The sequence below is a fragment of the Scyliorhinus torazame genome, chromosome 10 (assembly GCF_047496885.1).
Source record: "Scyliorhinus torazame isolate Kashiwa2021f chromosome 10, sScyTor2.1, whole genome shotgun sequence".
Lineage (NCBI taxonomy): Eukaryota > Metazoa > Chordata > Chondrichthyes > Carcharhiniformes > Scyliorhinidae > Scyliorhinus > Scyliorhinus torazame.
This window is the reverse complement of record NC_092716.1, coordinates 63,452,017-63,467,014: the sequence shown is the minus strand read 5'-3', so window position 1 is coordinate 63,467,014 and position 14,998 is coordinate 63,452,017. Positions and strand designations below refer to the sequence as shown.

The 14,998-nt window shown below is 45.9% G+C and overlaps 1 protein-coding gene across 1 annotated transcript in view; it reads right to left on the bottom strand.

Moving 5' to 3' along the window:
* lonp2 (lon peptidase 2, peroxisomal) overlaps positions 1-14,998 on the bottom strand; it is a 260,350-nt gene that overhangs the window by 89,819 nt on the left and 155,533 nt on the right. The window contains exon 12 of the mRNA XM_072518204.1: positions 2,939-3,078. Within this exon, the coding sequence (XP_072374305.1) occupies positions 2,939-3,078 (140 nt within the window). The remainder of the gene's footprint in view (positions 1-2,938; positions 3,079-14,998) is intronic.

Sequence of the window (14,998 nt, the reverse complement as noted above, 5' to 3'; positions counted from 1 at the left end):
GGATTGTAACTATATCACTGTTTCTTAAATGTCGCTGGGTCAACATTCGTAAACTTTCCCTTTTAACACCACTTTGAGTGACCTACACCATATAACCTGCAGTGTTCAATAAGGCAGCTCACTTTCTCAAGGGCGAATACAGAGAATAAATGCTGACCTGGAGGTGCCCACACCGATGAAAGAACAACAAAAACAAATATTGATTTAGAGGGGCATCTGCCTCTGGCATTCCGCCAATGATGTTCCTTTGACTGGCCACAAGAATTGCTTTTTAAAATAAATTTAGAGTACCCAATTCTTTTTCTTCCAATTAATACGGAAGGTATACGGACCCCTTAAATGTAGAAGATTTTAATTTAGACGGGCAGCATGGTCAGCGCAGGCTTGGGAGGGCCGAAGGGCCTGTTCTTGTGCTGTAGTTTTCTTCGTTCTTTGTAAGGGGCAATTTAGGGTGGTCAATCCACCTACCCTGCACATCTTTGGGCTGTGGGGTGAGACCCATGCAGACACAATGAGAATGTGCAAACTCCACACGGCCAGTGACCTGGGGCCGGGATCGAACCCGGGTTCTCATTGCCGTGAGGCAGCAGTGCTAACCACTGCTCCACCGTGCCGCCCATTGGCATGAGAATTGACTAGGTTCTTAAACATTTTCTCTCACTAAAGGAACATGCTCCTGTTTAGCGCTTTGTGTTAGCAAAACACAGTTCTAATACAATCACTTATCTCTTCATGTTCAACACCTGATACAATTCACAAAACCACACGCTGAAGAGACTTGCTCCACTGATGCATACCAAAAAATCTCTTAAACAGCTTGTTCTCATGCTAATTGTGCATTAAATGAAAGTAAATAAATGTGAAGAGCCATGCTCCACTGTAAATCAGGACGTGGAACGGGGAAGAGGAACTTGCTGAAATTAGGATCACGAGGGGTGCGGTACTGAGCAAACTGATAGAGCAGCCGGACAAGTCTCCGGTTCCAGGTGAACTTCATTCTAGGAGGTGGCTAATATGTTTGTAGATGCATTGGTGTTAATGTTGCAAAATTCCCGAGATTCAGGAAAGGCTTGCGAGGGAGGCAGAGAACAGGGAAGTCTAGGATAGTTTGCTTGGAGTCTGTCATGGGGAAGGTGTTAGAATAATCATTAAAGAGGTTATAGCTGGGCACTAAGAAAAACTCAAGGAATCGGGAAGAGTCAGCATTGTTTTTTTTTTTAAAAGGAAAATCATATTTCACCAATTTAGAGTTCTTTGAAAGAGTAACATGTGCTGTGGATAAGGGGGAGCTTGCAGACTTCTGTACTTGGATTTCCAGAACAAAATCGATAAGTTGTCACATCAAAGGTTATTGTGGAAAATAAAAGCTCATGGTGTTGGTGGTAACAATTAGCTTGGGTAGAAGATGGTTTTCTGCTAGTCAACCAGAGAGTATGGATAAATGGGCCCTTATCTGATTGACAGGATGTGACGAGTAGAGTCCCACAGGGGTCTGTGCTGGGGTCGCAACATTTTGCAATTTATATCAATGACTTAGATGAGGGGAGCAAATGCATGCTAGCTAAATTTGCAGACAACACAAAGATAGGTAGAAAAATCTATTGTGAAGACATAGGAGATTGCAGATGGATATAGATAGGTTGAGTGAGTGGGCAAAAATCTGGGGGATGAAGTATAATGTGGGAAAACATGAAGGGCAGCACGGTAGCCTTGTGGATAGCACAATTGCTTCACAGCTCCAGGGTCCCAGGTTCGATTCCGGACTTGGGTCACTGTCTGTGCGGAGTCAGCACATCCTCCCCGTGTGTGCGTGGGTTTCCTCCGGGTGCTCCGGTTTTCTCCCACAAGTCCAAAGATGTGCGGGTTAGGTGGATTGGCCATGATAAATTGTCCCTTAGTGTCCAAAATTGCCCTTAGTGTTGGGTGGGGTTACTGGGTTATGGGGATAGGGTGGAGGTGTTGACCTTGGGTAGGGTGCTCTTTCCAAGAGCCGGTGCAGACTCGATGGGCCGAATGGCCCCCTTCTACACTGTAAATTCTATGATTCTATGTTCGCGTTGGTGAAAGAATAAAAGAGCAGAGTATTATTTAAATGGACAACGACTGCAGAATTTCAAGGTGCTGAGGGATTAGGTATAATACAATGCATGAGTCACAAAAAGCTAGTTGGCAGGTACAGCATCTAATCTAGAAGGGTAAGAAGTCTGGCAACACCAGGTTAAAGTCCAACAGGTTTGTTTCAAATCACTAGCTTTCTGGAGGACTGCTGCTTCCTCAAGTGAATCATCTGAGGAAGGAGCAGTGCTCCGAAAGCTAGTGTTTGAAACAAACCTGTTGGACTTTAACCTGGTGTTGTAAGACTTCTTACTGTGCTCACCCCAGTCCAACGGCGGCATCTCCACATCATAATCTAGAAGGCTAATGGAATGCTATTCTTTATTACAAGAGGAGTTGGACAAATAAGTAAGGATGTTATGCTTCAGTTCTACAGGACATTGGTGAGACCACATCTCTAATACTGTGTGCAGTTTTGGTCTCTTATTCAAAGAAGAATGCAAATGCATTGGAGGTGGTTCAGACAGGGTTTACTAGTTTGATACTTGGAATGAGTGGGTTGTCTTCTGAAGATAGATTGGACAGGCTGGGCTTGTTTCCACTGGAACATGTATGTGATGCACAACCCACAGCAATGTGATTGACTCTTAACTGCCCTTTAAAATGACTTAGCAAACCACTCAGTTCAAGGGCAAGTAGGGATGGGCAACACTGGCTTTGCCAGTGACATCACATCTCACAAACAAATACAAATTTTGAAAGTAATTTAAAAACACAGTTTGTTCCTGATTTTCATAAATATTCTGACAATTTATCCTGGTTATTTGCTTCAGAAATATTTTCCAAGGTTTGCTAAAATAATAATTATTAAATTCAATCTTACCTCCATTTCATAGATAGGAGGTCCTAGAATGTCTTTCAGTGCGTGCCGATCAATCACAATTGGCATTTCAGGAGGCAATGCAACGTCAGTTGTGTCAGTGATGGATTCAGATTTGTTCTCCTCAGGGACACCCTCTTTTCCTATAATAAAGGGGGAAAAAGTTACTATTTTTATAAAGACATCACCTTGACCAGCTTGCTATGAAAATATATTTCTCAGCATCACAGAAATAGACATATGCTACCTTGAAAAATTGGATAAAGCCCCAAAATGGGGGTGGGGATTGTAATGGGCTGTTAATGTGCACCTGTTCACTGCAAGCAGCACATAAACCTTCTGCTGTCTGACTCATCATGATTGCAATGTTGCACACTAAGTGTGCTGCTGAGTGCCTGCATGTCTCAGTAGAGGATGCAAAATCTTGAGAGGTTAGCATTTTTTAGCTTTGTTCATTCAAGGCTTGTGGGCATCACTGACGAGGCCAGCCTTTATTGCCCACCCCTAACTGCCCTTGAGAAGGTGGTGGAGATTCACCTTCCTGAACCGCTGCAGTCCTTCTGGCAAAGGTACACCTATAATCCTGTTAGGACGAAAGGGGTTTCAGGATTTTGACACAACGACAGCGAAACAATGGCAATATAGTTCCAAGTCAAGGTGGTGTGGCTTCGAGGGAACTTGTAGGTGGTGCTATTCTCATGCATTTGCTGCCCATGTCCTTCTCAGTAGCACCGGTTGAAGGTTTGGAAGGTGCTGTTAAAGGAGCCTTAGTGAGTTGTTGTAGTGCATTTTGTAGATGTACATTAGTGGTGGAGGGAGTGAATATTTCAGGTAGTGGATGGGGTGCCAATCACGAAGGCTGTTTTGTGCTGGAAGGTGTTGAGCTTCTCGAGTCTTGCTGGAGCTACACTCATCCAGGCAAGTGGAGAGTATTCCATCACACACCTGACTTATGTCTTATAGCTGGTGGACAGGCTTTCGGGAAGCAGGTGAGTTGCCACATATTACGATCCTGGACCAAACCCCCAACAGTTGCTAGGATACTGGACAGAAACCCCAATATTTTAACTTTGTAAGACTGTGAGGAATGGATACCTCACTCCAGGTGTTATTTCATACAAAAGAGGGGTATGGTATTTTAAAACAAACTTTATTATTAACACATCACACAATAAAATAGCTTACAATTACCCCTTAACCAATGCTAATCAATACAGTGACACAATAACCTTTTACTGCACAGTGCCAATATCTGAGCTGGTGGCTGCGAATGTCAGATCGAGCAACAGTATTTCATCACTATCCAACTTTTCACAGCTTGAATACACGGATGGCACGCCAGCAAAATTGGGGTTTGTTTAAACTCAAAACCGAGTTCAAATGGCCCTGCTGGTTCAGATTTCACCACTGTGTGAATCACATCTCACCCCTTTTCGCTGCTGGCGAAAACAGGAGCTGTTGAAAATGGGAGTGAATCATCCGGATCTGGGTCCTGCCGCTATTTGGCTAAGCCACAGTCGCCACAATCACAAAAATCCAGGCTCATAACTCTGTAATGAAGTTTTGATCTAAACCATTTAACTCCTTGTACTGGGAGTTAATCTATTTTATTATAAATGCTTCGTGCATTCAGAAAAAGAGCCTTTATTTTTGTTTTACTACTATTCTTTGAATGAACCATAGGATTATAAGTCGTAGGAGTTGAAGTAGGCCATTCTGCCCATCGAGTCTGCTCCGCCATTCAATGAGATCATGACTGATTTGATATGATGATCCTCAATCCCACTTTCCCACCTTATCCCCATAACCTTTCATTCCCTTACTGATTAAAAATCTGTCTATTTCAGCCTTGAAGATACTCTTTTTTTTCTTTCTTTTTTTAAAATTTAGTGTACGCAATTAATATTTTCCAATTCAGGGGCAATTTAGCGTGACCAATCCACCTACCCTGCACATCTTTAGGGTTGTGGGGGTGAAACCCACACCAACACGGGGAGAATGTGCAAACTCCACACGGACAGTGACCCAAAGCCGGGATCGAACCTGGGACCTCGGTGCCGTGAGGCAGCAATGCTAACCACTATGCCACCGTGTTGCCCAGCCTTGAACATACCTAACGACCTAGTCGCTACAGCCCTCTGCAGTAAACAATTCCACAGATTCGCTACCCTTTGGGAGAAGAAATTCCTCCTATCTCTGTCTTAAGTGGGTGATCCCTTAGTCTGAGATGGCCCCCTCTTCCACAAGGGAAAACAATCTCTCAGCATCTACTCTGTCAAGACCCTGATAATCCTATGTCTCAATAAGATCACCTCTCATTCTTCTAAATTCCAATGAGTACAGACCCGACCAACTCAACCTCTCTTCGTAACATCCCTCCATACCCAGGATCAACCTAGTGAACCTTCTCTGTACTGCCTCCAATGCCAGCATATCGTTCCTTAGATAAGGAGACCAAAATTGTTCACAGTAGTCTAGGTGTGGTCTAACTAGTGCCTTCTAAAGTTTTAGCAAGATATCCCTATTTTTATACTCCATTCCCTTTTGAAATAAAAGGTCAACATTCCGTTTACCTTAACTATTACCTGCTGAACTTGCAAGCTAGCTTTTTGTGATTTATGCATGAGAGCTGCCAGGTCTCTCTGTGCTGCAGTTTTCTGTAATATTTCTCCATTTAAATAATATTCAGCTCCTTTATTCTTCCTACCAAAGTGCATAACTTCACATTTTCTTACATTATATTCCACCTGCCAAGTTTTTTCCCACTCGCTTAACCTATCTATATCCCTCTGCAGACTCTGTCATCCTCTACCATTTCCTGGTTCCTCATTATTCCTTCTCCTGTCTCATTCTGAGTCGCCCATGTTCACTTTGGCTTCCCTCTTCCCTTTTTACACATTTAAAGAAGTTCTTACTGTCCATTTTTATATTACTTGCTAGTTTACCGTCATAGTTTATCTTCTCCCTCATTATTAATTTTTTGGTAATCTTCTGTTGGTTTTTAAAACTTTCCCAATGCTCTGGTTCATCACTAATCCTTGCCTTTTTTACATGTTGACTGATATCACAATCTGTCTACTTTTCATATTTGTGATGCACACTCTTAACCGCCACTCTTAACGCCCTCACCAAAATAGCAACCCTGGAAGTGTACTCACACATACGAATTTCATTCAGCACCCAAAACTCCATCTGGAGCATATGGCAGTATGGGGCCAAGTTCTACAGTTCAAGCATTTAGGGAGGACCAGATTGTTAAGGGAAGGAACTTTTGCAATATTTAAATATTTTAAAAAGAGAAATACATCAAAGAACATAATAACTAGGAGCAGGAGTAGGCCATCTGGCTCCTCGAGCCTGCTCCACCATTCAATGAGATCATGGCTGATCTTTTGTGGACTCAGCTCCACTTTCCGGCCCGAACACCACAACCCTTAATCCCTTTATTCTTCAAAAAACTATCTATCTTTATCTTAAAACATTTAATGAAGGAGCCTCTACTGCTTCACTGGGCATGGAATTCCATAGATTCACAACCCTTTGGGTACAGAAGTTCCTCCTAAACTCAGTCCTAAATCTACTTCCCCTTATTTTGAGGCTATGCCCCCTAGTTCTGCTTTCACCCGCCAGTGGAAACAACCTGCCCGCATCTATCCTATCTATTCCCTTCATAATTTTATATGTTTCTATAAGATCCCCCCTCATCCTTCTAAATTCCAACGAGTACAGTCCCAATCTACTCAACCTCTCCTCATAATCCAACCCCTTCAGCTCTGGTATTAACGCAGTGAATCTCCTCTGCACACCCTCCAGTGCCAGTACGTCCTTTCTCAAGTAAGGAGACCAAAACTGAACACAATACTCCAGGTGTGGCCTCACTAACACCTTATACAATTGCAGCATAGCCTCCCTAGTCTTAAACTCCATCCCTCTAGCAATGAAGGACAAAATTCCATTTGCTTTCTTAATCACCTGTTGCACCTGTAAACCAACTTTTTGCGACTCATGCACTAGCACACCCATGTCTCTCTGCACAGCAGCATGTTTTAATATTTTATCATTTAAATAATAATCCCTTTTGCTGTTATTCCTCCCAAAATGGATAACCTCACATTTGTCAACACTGTATTCCATCTACCAGACCCTAGCCCATTCAATTCACTTAGCCTATCCAAATCCCTCTGCAGACTTCCAGTATCCTCTGCACTTTTTGCTTTACCACTCATCTTAGTGTTGTCTGCAAACTTGGACACATTGCCCTTGGTCCCAACTCCAAATCATCTATGTAAATTGTGAACAATTGTGGGCCCAACACTGATCCCTGAGGGACACCACTAGCTACTATTGCCAACCAGAGAAACACCCATTAATCCCCACTCTTTGCTTTCTATTAATTAATCAATCCTCTATCCATGCTACTACTTTCCCCTTAATGCCATGCATCTTTATCTTATGCAGCAACCTTTTGTGTGGCACCTTGTCAAAGGCTTTCTGGAAATCCAGATATACCACATCCATTGGCTCCCCGTTATCTACCGCACTGTTAATGTCCTCAAAAAATTCCACTAAATTAGTTAGGCACGACCTGCCCTTTATGAACCCATGCTGCGCCTGCCCAATGGGACAACTTCCATTCAGATGCCTCGTTATTTCTCCTTGATGATAGATTCCAGCATCTTCCCTACTACTGAAGTTAAGCTCACTGGCCTATAATTACCTGCTTTCTGTCTACCTTCTTTTTTAAACAGTGGTGTCACGTTTGCTAATTTCCAATCCGCCGGGACCACCCCAGAGTCTAGTGAATTTTGGTAAATTATCACTAGTGTATTTGCAATTTCCCTAGTCATCTCTTTTAGCACTCTGGGATGCATTCCATCAGGGCCAGGAGACTTGTCTACCTTTAGCCCCATTAGCTTGCCCATCACTACCTCCTTAGTGATAACAATCCTCTCAAGGTCCTCACCTGTCATAGCCTCATTTCCATCAGTCACTGGCATGTTATTTGTATCTTCCACTGTGAAGACCGACCCAAAAAACCTGTTCAGTTCCTCAGCCATTTCCTCATCCCCCATTATTAAATCTCCCTTATTAGGAGGATTATTAAATTGAAAATTGCTGTAAGGAGAAAAGCGTTCCCTAAAATATTCCACTTAAGTAAATACAGTATCATGCACAGACATTATTGTGTGCCTGTCTCTGAATTAAATTTCTAATTAGTAGTCACTCAGCACATAATTCATATCAGCATGTGATTTAAATAGGAAGTTATATCAGGATGCGATGAAATAAAGTTTGTATATTACAAACCTCGGTCATTGGAAACGCACGTATGCTTCTGCCACTCCTAAGTCATAGCTAGTTGAGTACATGATAGGACTAAACAATTTATAGAAATAAAATTAATGAATGGGATATAATTTTTCCCAATATATTTTTACAAATAACTAGGTTTTGTTTGAGAGGTTGCAGCATCCTAAAGATTCAGATCTAACAGGTACAGATGATATATGGATTGCTGGAGTTCTCTACATCTCTGTGAGGTATATGAGAGTCAGAGTCATAAAACTCACATTTTCATTACCCGATTATCCTAATTTTGTTCTCCCAGTCGCGGCAAAGGCTTAGACATTTGCTAGTATTCAGGGCCAGAACAACACCGCAACTTCCAGGGACCCCAATTCCACTCAAATTCAGACATTGTGGTATGCCTCAATGGATTCCAGAGAGCTTACACTCATGGTCTTACTGGATCTTGGCAGTGTAAATACTTGGTTTGACTGCCTTGCAGTTATACCTGTACTTATAATGATTTACTTACGTTATGGAGTGCAGTCCTTTAAATCAACAGGAGTATCCGCTCTTTGTAAAACTTTCAACCATTTCCAAATTATTACATCTTGTATCAGGTCTCTGGAATGTCTCAGATTGCTGGACTAAGCTACTGAGCTATTTCAATACGGTCATTATTTTACAGGAAAACGTGGTTTGTGAGGTGTTGATTAACTTCCATTACAGTAAGAGACAACTAGCCCCTCTCTGCTCGGCTCCCCAGTCCCACGACAGTCAGAGAAGAGCTGGCAGGGGTATGGGGGGAAACATGAGGAACTGGCCTACAATTTGAATAATAATAAATTTAAAAATTGACTAATCACCAAGAACACTCATGCATCAGTGAGCTGAAGGTAGTGCTCAAAGGGCATGTCTTCAACTCGTGACATTAGAAAGGGCCTGGCTTCAACATTATTGCACCATGCCACTAGGCCTCCGCACTCACCTCACCGCTGGATCCTTGTTACAGCTGCAAGGGCACGTCCTCGCTGCAGCCAATGAAAAATAATTGGCACATCGTTTTTAATGCAGCCAGCAGTGTACACCTCTGTTTCGCCACTGACTGCAAGATCCAAGCCATTTTGTGAGCAGGATACTGCCGAGGCCTATTTGTTGGGAAGCCATGTTTACTTCTGTATCTCTATGATTTGAAAACAATTTCAATACTCTGTGAAGCAGAGGTATCTAAATAAACTTTTAATCCATAACGTACACTCTTGACAAATACACAATCATTGTAGCATAATTGTTGAGCAAATAAAGCTTTGCTACAAAAAAAATCATCTCCATGACTATCTCACTGGGGTTATCTCAACTTGGTTCAGTTGGTGGCACTCTTGCTTCAGAGTCATAAGGCTGTGGTTTTGACACAATTCAAACAGACACTAAGCTGGCACTGCAGTACAACACAGAGGGAAACAAACAGTAAAAACTGGGAAATAAGAATTCTGGTTCGAACTGTTTTCTCTTTCCTGGATACAGTAAGTATTCTGCATTGTCAGAGAAGCTGCGATTCTCCTCTACTAATTCAAGTGGATTTTAAGATCCAACAGCGTTATTTAAAGAGCATAGAGTTTGCCTAGTATGCTGGCCTGCTCTTCTCCTTCAAGCAATCAACAGCATAAAAAGTATTTTATGGTTATTCATCTTATTAATGTGGAACCCTGCCACTGAATTTGTCTCTGCAATGGTCTCAACACTGAATAAAAAATTACATTTCTGAAACCTGATGAGATGCTAAAGAAATGCTATAGCTGAATTTAGTTTGTCATTCGTTGTAGCATAAGCTCATTGAGCTAGAGGATTGAGAATAGGACTTCAGTCCTCAAGGTTTCAATATTAAAAAAAAAATTTAGTGTACCCAATTATTTTTTTCTCCAATTAAGGAGCAATTTAGCATGGCCAATCCACCTAACCTGCACATCTTTGGGTTCTGTTCTTCTCTTGCAAAACTACAAAAAGAAACTTGGGTGTTCCATAAGAGTCCATGCATCTAGTCTACGGCAAAGTTCTCATTCCGGGGCCAACTCTAGCCCCTGTCTGTCTGCCCCACTAACTACCCATAACTCCCACTGACCGCTGAAGCAACTAGCCGTGCAGCTGCGGGTTATTGCTAACTGGGAATTGGCAATCGTAGATAAGTGAGCACTTCACAACTCCCAAGTGGATTCCCGTGGGTAGGCACGGCACGTAGCATTTGGGAGCCATTGCCTAGCATCCCAATCAGACCGTGGTGCCTGAATGCTGCAGGATGCAAAACCATGGGCACAGCAGCCAACATCCGAATACCTAGGGGCATATCTGCGACCAGAGAGTGGGTGTGCACAACATAGCGCCCGATCCAGATAAAGTTACATGCAGATGTCTGGGATACAGGGTGTGGGGTCCAGTGACCAAGGGCCCCCTCTGTGGCTGGATGGCAGGGGGTGGGGAGCAATGGGAGAATGGAGCGTCCCGGGGTGGAAGACATCACTGGTTGTCAGTCTCACTCTCTCTAATTCCTTACAGATATTACACGGAATGGATGATATCTTGGACCCTGCGGAAGCTGCCCTCGCGGTGCTGCTGGCAGGCCAGGCAGCCAGACGCCAGAGAAGGCAATGGGAGCAGCATCGGCAGAGGCTCACGGTGGCGGTCCATGTCGCAGATCATTTCTACGACAAAGTTCTGGAAATGATAACACATTCTCAGGCTTATCCTCCATTTCTGTTGAGGAACATGCGAGGGGTGATACCGTGTTTGTTTTCTTGAGAAAATGAGCTGATAAAGCTTTGTATTGGTACCAACATGGAACAGTGACTTTTCATTGTAGTTTAATGGTACCTGTGCTTGGTCCCTCTAATGCTTCCGGCAGGAGTCAGGGGTCTGGGGTCTAGGGGTTCCTGCTGTGACACGGGCTTCAGCTCGCTGGATGGCACTCAGAGAAGGGAGGACACATATGGGTGGGGGATGTTTGGGGGATTTGAGGGTCCAGAGGGAAGCCATAACTGGTTGTCAGTCTTGCCTTCTCCAACTCCTTCTCCTAGATAGCACGATGGATGATGTTATCGACCCTGCAGCGGCAGCTCTGACGGTGCTGGTGGTAGCCTGGGCGGCCATACACCAGAGAAGGCGGCAGCAGCGTTGACGTAGGCTAGAGGTGGCACGCCACGCACCCTGCCGTCCATCAGGCAGAGGAGGGATCCAGAGGCGGGTGCCAGCGATTACTCAAGGTGTACAGGTGTCGATGGACGTTCGAGGAGATGTTGGACAGCATGTGCCACAGGAGGCTCCATCTCAACACGGACGTGGCACCCATGGTGGAGGAGGATGCCCGCTCCCAGTGGCCATGAAGATCACCGCAGCCCTGAACCTTTATGCCACTGTATCATTCCAGGGCTCGAGTGGGGACTTGTGCAGCATATGCTGCAGGATGCAACACCATGGGCACAGCAGCCAATATCCGAATACCCAGTGGCATATCTGCGGCCAGGGAGTGGGTGTGCATAACATAGTGCCCGATCCAGGTAAAGCTACGTGCAGATGTCTGGGATACAGAATGTGGGGTCCAATGACCAAGGGTCCACACCTGCATCAGTGAGGTCACGGATGCCCTGTATGCCCGGGACACTGACAATATCATCTTTGAGATGGAACAAGCCTATCAAGATTCACGGGCAGCAGGATTCTCTGCCATCCTGGAATGTCGCAGGTCCAGGGGGTAATAGATGGCACGCATGTTGCCTTGTGCACACCAGGGTAACAGTGAGTGCCCTTCATTAACAGGAAGGGGTTCCACTCCCTGATGTTCAACTTGTGTGCCATTACTACCTCCGGATCATGAATGTGTGCCCACTTCCCAGGGAGCGTGCATCTGGGACAACTCCATCCTGGGACACTCTTGAGATCCCCGTTGTCTTACAGGATCACCCCAGGGTGACAGGTTGGCCCTTGGGGGATAAGGGGTACCCGCTGAGCTCCTGACTGATGATGCCAGTGCGGAGGTCCAGAAGGCCCATGTTGCCACACATTCTGTCATCGAGCGGTGCATTGGACAGCTCAAAAGCAATTCAGATACCTGGACCGATGCCTGGTGCACTGCAGTATATCTACCACTCATCTACTGCTTTGTGGTGGTGTGCTGGCACAGCAGCGAGGCGATGTGCTGGAGGAGGAGGGATATGTGGCCTCGTCGGAGGAGGAGTTGAACCAGGAGGGGCTGGAGGACAGGCAGCAGTGAGGATCTAGCTTGCCCAGAGGGTCAGGAAGGCCCTCATTCTCACCAACATATCGTAGGATGAGGCTTTGTCTGTCAAATCGCCTCCTCCCCCTCCCCCCCCAACTTTCACCCCATCCTTCCGACCCTCACACTCATCACCTGCACAGGGACTGCATCAGGGGCTCTTGCTCTAGGGCAGGCGGTGTGGGAGTGGAGGGCAGTTGAGGATGTGGTTGCAGGCTCCACATCAGGCTGTGATTAACGTCACAGAGGTTGCACATGCATCAGGTGGAACATGTTTTAGCAGTGAACATTCAAAACCTCCATTGTTCCTAGCTACAGATGATCTCACGGCCGTATCCCAGTATCTGTATCGGCTTTGGGATAACCTTGCCAGAGGCTCTGCATCTGGCTGGGACCCAGCTGAGTCCTGCTGACTCACTTGGATGTTTCTGTCTCCACTTGATGTGCATCAGTATCCATGTGGTGCGCAACAGACTGTGCTCCAGAAGCCTGTCCACAAATGCCGCCCACCGGGGTGTGTCTGTGCTGGTGGGGATGACAGCTGTGATGTCTACATCGTGGCATCCTCAGAGCTGACCTCCGAGGTGGTCCCTTGGTTGGCAGGGGGGTGGACGACACCGGATGGCCCTGTCCCATCAGATGGAGATCCTGCGGGAGAAGGGACATGTGGTCAGTGGCAGGGAAGGATCATTTTGTCTGACATGAACAACTCACCTGAAGCAGGTCATCTCGGTGAAGGGACAATGGATCCTCACCTCTGCAGTGCAGACCAACCTCACAGTCATTGAGGCAACCAAGCAATCTCCAGGACCCATTTCTCATAGGGGATGAGGACGGTTGTCCGGAGCTCCGCCACGCATCCGGGCCCTTTCCCGCCTTTTATGGACTAACTTCTCCTGCAGGGCAGACAGAGGGTATTGTGAGCCGCGCACTTGTTGCATTGGGGTGAGGGGATTATGGCAGGTGACATGTGTGGACACTGCACCTGAACATGAAGGGGTTGTGCTGGTGGGTGTCAGGATGTGCTGGGGCACAAGTGCGATTATCAGAGGTGAGGAGGGTGCGACATGCCAGCTGCTGACAGGGGGGTGGCAAGCGGAACTGATTCAAGGGGGCCGGTGTTAACTTACCCTTGCAGCCCAATGGAGGTTGTTGATCTTCTTCCGCCATTGGATGGCGGTCCACCTTGTCACGCTGCCCGAACTGACAGCTGCTGGCACTGTCTCCCAGGCGGTTTTGGTGGCCCTGCTGTTAGTCCTCGGACTCCTTCGGGGGAACAGGGTGTCCCGTCTCACCTCCACAGCATCCAGAGGCCTGGCCGGGTCGCAATCCCTGAAGCGTGAGCAGGTCTGTGTGGTGCAATGCTTGCGTGTTGACTGGGAGTGAGTTCGAAGAGAGTATCTAAAAACAGCTCCCCCATGTTAGTGGGGGTCAGGCGAATCAGCTGTTCCGGCCTGAGGCACATGTGGTATCACTGAATGCCGTTAAATACAGGCCGCGGTGTCGACAGGTCGGCCGGTGGGAAACACCAAGGAAGTCACGCCCAATACGACACTTAGAACCTTTTCCATTAAATCGTGCCCCTTATTTCTGGTATCAAAGAACAAAGAAAAGTACAGCACAGCAACAGGCCCTACGGCCCTCCAGGCCTGCGCCGACCATGCTGCCCGTCTGAACTAAAATCTTCTACACTTCCAGGGTCCGTATCTTTCTATTCCCATCCTATTCATGTATTTGTCAAGATGTCCCTTAAACATCACTATCGTCCCTGCTTCCACCACCTCCTCCGGCAGCGAGTTCCAGACAGCCACTACCCTCTGCGTAAAAAACTTGCCTCGTACATCTCCTCTAAACCTTGCCCCTCGCACCTTAAACCTATGCCCCCTAGTAATTGACTCCTCTACCCTGGGAAAAAGTCCCAGACTATCCATCTGTCTGTGCTCCTCATAATTTTGTAGACCTCTATCAGGTCGCCCCTCAACCTCCTTCATTCCAGTGAGAACAAACCAAGTTTATTCAACCTCTCCTCACAGCTAATGCCTTCCATACCAGGCAACATCCTGGGAAATCTCTTCTGCACCCTCTCTAAAGCCTCCAAATCCTTCTGGTAGTGCAGCGACCAGAATTGAACACTATACTCCAAGTGTGGCCTAACTAAGGTTCTATACAGCTGCAACATGACTTGCCAATTTTTATACTCAATGCCCCGGCCAATGAAGGAAAGCATGCCATATGCTTTCTTGACTACCTTCTCCACCTGTGTTGCCCCTTTCAGTGACCTGTGGACCTGACACCTAGATCTCTCTGACTTTCAATACTCTTGAGGGTTCTACCATTTACTGTATATTCCATACCTGCATTAGACCTTACAAAATGCATTACCTCACATTTGTCCGGATTAAACTCCATCTGCCATCTCTCCGCCCAGGTCTCCAAACGATCCTGCTGTATCCTCTGACAGTCCTCATTGCTATCCGCAATTCCACCAACCTTTGTGTTGTCGTCCGCAAACT